Raw genomic sequence first — 6000 nt, 5'->3', positions numbered from 1 at the left:
ATTAAAAAAAAAAAAAAAATAAATAAAAATAAAAAATAAAACATACACACACAAATCAGAAAATGTCAATATTATGTTTAAACAAACATAGCAGTAGCAATGTGCCTTATTAGGGGTAAATTAAAGTAGTTATTGCATATTGTTTTCCCACTCAAATTACATGGGTCGGGAAATCACGTTTACCATAATCGGACTCAATATCGCTTAACTTTAATGATTGAGAATAGAAAAACTTTTTAATAAGTGCATTAGAGTTATCTACCCGTGCCACTCGTGGCATAATAATAACATGGAAAATTACCCAGAATAAAATTTGATTGTTGCAAAGAAATGAAATACCTTCACATACTCGACCTAAATTAAACGAAAGAAGCGATAAGGGCTGCCTCAACTAGATAAAACCGAAAAGAAATCACGTTATATAATAATAAAAAAAATTATCACATAAAGATGTGCGTGCCAAGTGCATTGTTGTTAACCAATGGTAAAGCTTCTTGGTTCGACCCGGCCAATCGAAGAAAGGCTGAGAACGAGAGGAGAAGAAAAACCATCTTAAATAAATCGAATCTTCCATCTCTGTCAGATATTATTTCTTAGGATCTGGTACAATTTTCATGATGGAGTTGGTACAGTTGCCCGGCAGTGATTTGAAGGTCTCCCCTATTTGTATAGGAACGTGGCAGTTTAATGCCGGGGTTTCAAACAATACGTGGGATGCGCAAACAGAAGAGGTAGTATACACCCCCCTCTTTTTTTTGTTAAAACTGAAAATGTCCTTTTTTAAACCGGCTGACCCTCGAAATAGGAGCAGAGCACATGTATTTAGGATGTCATAGTTGCAGTTGTTTCAGTATTTTGCAGTGCTCAACGGGATTTCGTCAAATACGCAGACCTATGCCACGAGGACAAGGTCGTTTTTTTTTTTTAATGTGGGAGAATTTCAGCTCCCCATTAAGCGGGTACTCTGGACGAAAATAAAAATGGCCTCTAGAGATATCGCTTTTACTGGCCGATGACAAAAAAAAAAAAAAAAAAATTAGGGTCAATGTGGCTTGGTTGTCCCACTGAGGACTTGCCTGCAAAAAAGGTGTTTATTCTGAAAGCCGTTCTTAACATAAGGAGGTTGGGGGTAATACTCTTAAAAAGCAACTCTTTGCAAGTAAGTCTTAAGTGGGACAACCACACTGACCAAAATTAGTCAGATACTAAACTTTGCTCTTAGCCAAAAGGCCGGTGTGTGTGTGTGTTGGTCGATTAGTCGACGAAATTCAAGCAAGCACTGTTTTCACCATCCAACAACAATTACTAAACAACTTTTTTCGAAGTAATTTCTTAACGAAAGAAATTGTTGATTTAAATTTGTTTTTTTCCCCCCCTATATTTAAGTAAATTCTGTTATTTCGGCACTTCTACACAATATGAACCGGGCTGTTTTTTTTTTTTGTCGGAGGGGGGAAGTATGTTAATAGAAAAAATAAAATAAATAATCGAAAATTAAACAAAGTATTGGTGGAAACACGTCAAATAAATGTCACTCGGTTATCTTCAAGTTCTGTATCCGTGTTGAAAAGCTTTGTCGGCTGGACTGTGAAGACCGTCAAAATCCTCCCTTCAAGTTTTTTTTTTTTTTTTTTTTTTTTTCCAACAGTAAAAGTTTTGGTACCACGCTGAAAAAGTAACGTTATTTCGAAAGTCATTCTTAACATGGGGAGGGTGTCTTGTAACTATTCTGTTCTTCCATCTAACTATTTAACAAAAAAAAAAAAAAAAAAAATCGTGAAACTTGAATTTAACCCGAAAAAACTATTTAAAAATAGCGCGGTACCAAAAATACATAAACACCAAAGTTTTTCATTTCTCATTAACATTTTTTAAAATCCAACATAAAAATAGTCTTTATTTAACCTTTTATAATAAAAACCGGCTCTCCTTAACTTTTTGTCTCCTAATTTTTCGTCTGCAAAATTTTAATCACGTGATTATGGTGTAGCGAGAAAATTGCCCCCCCCCCTCCCTCGAAATTCCACAATTTACACTTTTTCACGTTAATCTCATCGATTACAAACTTTCAGATAAAAAAAAAAATGTAAAAAAAAATAAACTTTTTATGACTTTTATCGTCGGTGTTCAGTTTTCTATTATAACATTCTACTAAATTGAACACATACTTTGTGACCAAACACCACCGAGAAAAATATTGCGACTCTCTCAACTCGAAAAAACGCTATTAAAAAAAAAAAAAAAAAAAAAAAAAAACAATAATATTAAATGTATGCAATTTTTTTAAATTGCAACTTCAAGGTAATTTTTTGTTTAATACGTGTATTTAAATTTCAAAAAAATAAATAAATGTTTTACTTATTTGAACTCTTATATTTCATAATAAATAGAAATGTCGATGGATTTAAATATAATCAAATTTCGAAAAATTAAATAGGGGGGGGGGACACGCACTAAAAAAAATATTTCCCCTCGTATATTTTACGAAAACTGCATTTTATATGTAATTTCATTCTAAAATGGATAAGTATCGAAAATTTCACAAAAATCTGACCATTAGTTGATTTTTGCTAGATTTATTAAATACGGGTATGTTTTCACGTTCAGAATGTCTACTACATGGGAACATTATTTAAAAGCGCCAATTATGTAAACACGATTTTCGTCTCGCAATTTCATTATTTTCGTTCGATGAAAAAAATTAAAAAAAATTATTACTAGTTTATTTTGCCCTTCTTTTAAATGATACAAAAGTTATATTGATAATATTAATTTATAATAAAGTTACATCGTTTTACATATGGGGTGGGGGGTTAATTCTGTGGTGACTTTTGGAGGTGCCTAGTCCCCCAAATGAACCTATTCGGTATTTCTGGTCCTTTTGTCTCTCAATTTTTCGTCTGCTAAAATTTTAATCGCGTGATTACAGTGTAGCGAGAATAAAATAAACCATTCATTCAAGTTCCGCTTGTTATGGATTTAGCTAAATACGATATTAAAAAATCACTTTGTACTTATGTTACTGGGCTGATGGTGTTTTGTAACTATTCTGTACTTTCGCCTAACAATTTAATAAACAAAAGATATACTATTTTAAAATAGCACTTTTAAAAACTATTTAGACACCACTATTTTATGTGTATATATATATATATATATATATATATATATATATATATATATATACTAGCTTTACTCGGACCCTATGTACTGTTCATAACTTTATGTGCATTCGCATATATATATATATATATATATATATATATATATATATATATATATATTAAAAAAACTCATGTCCAGGTAACCTACATCTAAAATTTCAAGTGTTTAGACCCAAAATTAGTGGAGGAGTTTGGTAGAGTCTGCTAAGGTCAACTTTCAACTTTGACATCTTGGCAGCCAAATTTTAGCCCCCAAACTGATTAAAAAGACCTTTTATGTAAAATTTCAAATGTTTAAACCCACAATTTGCTGAATAGTTTGCTAGAGACCGCAAAGGTCAAATCTTTTGAATTTTGATCTCTTAGTAGTCAAATTTTCAGCCAAAAACTGAATCTAGAGTCTGTAGACTGAAAATTGACAGAGTAATTTGGTAGGAAAATGTACACACACAAATTTTTCTTTTATAGTATACTAGCAATTCAGCCCAGCTTTGCTCGGGCCCTATCTACTATTCATAACTTGTCCTATGTGTGAATACACTTTATGTAAGATTTTAAAGTTTAGACCAAAATTTATGAGTAATTTCGTAGAGATCGCAGAGGTCAATTTTAACTTTGACCCCAATTTTGACCCAATAACATTATTTATTTTTGTCACAAATCAAAATACGAAGTTTGACCTATGTCCAAGTTACCTACATCTAAAATTTAAAGTGTTTCGACCCAAAATTGGCAGAGGAATTTGATAGAATCTGCAAAGGTCAACTCTTTCAACTTTTGACCTTATGACAAAACTGATTAAAATGCTTGACACCGCAAATGTAAAATCTTTTGAACTTTGGCACCTTGGCAGCTCAAATTTTCGACCCCAACCGATTAAAAAGCTTTCCCTATCTCTGAATACCTTTTTATGTAAAATTTAAAATGTTTACACCAGAAATTGGCTGAGTAATTTGATAGAGACCGTAGAGGTCATATTTTTTTAAACTTTGACCACTTAACATTTATTTTTCTGGGCTCAAATCAAATTAAAAAGTTTGAATAAGTCCAAGTAACCTACATTTAAAATTTCAAGTGTTTAGATCCAAAATTGGCGGATGAGTTTGGTAAAGTTTTCAAAGGTCAAATCGTTGAACTTTGATCTCTTGACAACCAAATTTCTGTACGAAAACCGATTAAAAAGATTTCCCCAAATCTCAATACTCCTCATGTCAAATCTCGAGTTTGCAGACCAAAAATTGACAGTACTTTAGTAGCGAAATGTGTACACACAGACACACACACACACACAGACATGTTCACTTTTATAGATATACTAGCATGGGTGCCCCACGTTGCCCAGGTGTTTGGAGGTGTGTGTTGAGCAAAAAAAAAACATGTAGTAGGAAGACAGGCTCCAAACCGTACCGCGAAAGAGGAAAAGAACGGGGGAAAAACCTGACGTCTTTGCTGTTATGACCACCAGCAAACCAGAAGTGACGTAGGTTTAAATTAAGGTTAGACAATCGAAAAGAGGGGAGGACTTTCGAAAATATCGGCGAAAAAAAGCGACCCCCTCTCTGTAGAAACGTGCCCAGTTGAGGGTGAAGAAATGAATGTTTTTAGCCAATGTTTTTGGTATTTGTCGTCTGAAGGGTCGAGCTTCAAAACAATACTGATCTTGTGAAAATCCGTCGCCTCTGTCGAAAGTTTTAGGTAGACATGCAGACATACATACATACATTTATATATTGGTAGCTCAAATTTTCGACTCCAACCAATTAAAAAGTTTGCCATATTTCTGAATACACTTTATGTAAAATTTCAAATGTTTAGACCAGAAATTGTCTGAGTAATTTAGTAGAGACTGCAGAGGTCAAATATTTTTTTAACTTTGACCCCTCTTACGACCCTTAACATTTATTGTTTTGGGCTCGAATCAAGTTATTAAATTAGAGCCATGTCTAAGGAACCTATATCTAAAATTTCAATTGTTTATACCCAAAATTTGCGGAGGAGTTTGGTAGAGTTCTCAAAGGTCAAATCGTTGAACTTTGATCCCTTAACAGCCAAATTTCTGGCCGGAAATGGATTACAAAGATTTTCCCAAATCTCAGTACCCTGTATATTAAATTTCGAGTCTTTAGGCTGAAAATTGACAGTTATTGTGTAGGGAAATGTACACACACAGAGACAGACACTTTCACTTTTCTAGAGATATAGATAAATATATATCATTCAAACACTACTGTGTTTTAATATATGGTTAAGTGGTAGTTTTAGTCATTTAGAACTGCTTTAAAGCAGTGAGCGATCACTCATTTTTTTTTTTTTTTTTTTACCAAATTTCAAACAATTTTTACAGTTTATAAATCACCTTCTCAGCTATATTGTGAAAATAATTTTTTTCAATTTTCGTTCAGTAAAACAAAAGTTATGATGAATTTTCTGGTGTTAAGGAGGTCAGCGACTCCTTTTATGACTGGCTTCCAAAGCAACCACGTTACTTCAGCAACTACTGTTGCTACTAATTCACTGCTAGCGTAAAAAGAGAAGTAACAAATGAAACGGAATGAAAGAGATAATTGGTGGTATTTTATTGAAAGCAGACGCGTGCTGTACATTGTTATTAAATATGTGTCTATGGAGGCATAAGATAAGAGTGAAATGAAACAAAGAACAAGTGAATTTATTGGAAGCATGGAAAAATCATGGATTACAATAGAAAAATGCAAGCATGAAAAATATGGTTAAGCTTAAACATGGAAAAGTAAAGGACTAGTTGTTAAAGCTGGAAAAGAAAAGGACAAGATTTTCTAGTGTAAATTTATAGCTTAAAATATTGCAGCATTAAAAA

The 6000-nt window shown here is 32.8% G+C and overlaps 1 protein-coding gene across 1 annotated transcript in view; it reads left to right on the top strand.

The window, feature by feature from the left end:
* Positions 1 to 275: 275 nt before the first annotated feature.
* Positions 276 to 6000, top strand: part of LOC145263669 (aldo-keto reductase IolS-like) — a 104306-nt gene continuing 98581 nt past the window's right edge. Inside the window, exon 1 of the mRNA XM_080120544.1 lies at positions 276 to 731. Within this exon, the coding sequence (XP_079976670.1) occupies positions 615 to 731 (117 nt within the window). The 5' untranslated portion in view covers positions 276 to 614. The remainder of the gene's footprint in view (positions 732 to 6000) is intronic.

This window comes from Euprymna scolopes, chromosome 39 (assembly GCF_053919585.1).
Source record: "Euprymna scolopes isolate OS-2025 chromosome 39, ASM5391958v1, whole genome shotgun sequence".
In the NCBI taxonomy this organism is placed as follows: Eukaryota; Metazoa; Mollusca; class Cephalopoda; order Sepiida; family Sepiolidae; genus Euprymna; species Euprymna scolopes.
Note: the sequence above shows the minus strand (reverse complement) of the source record. Positions and strands in the feature narration are given on the sequence as shown.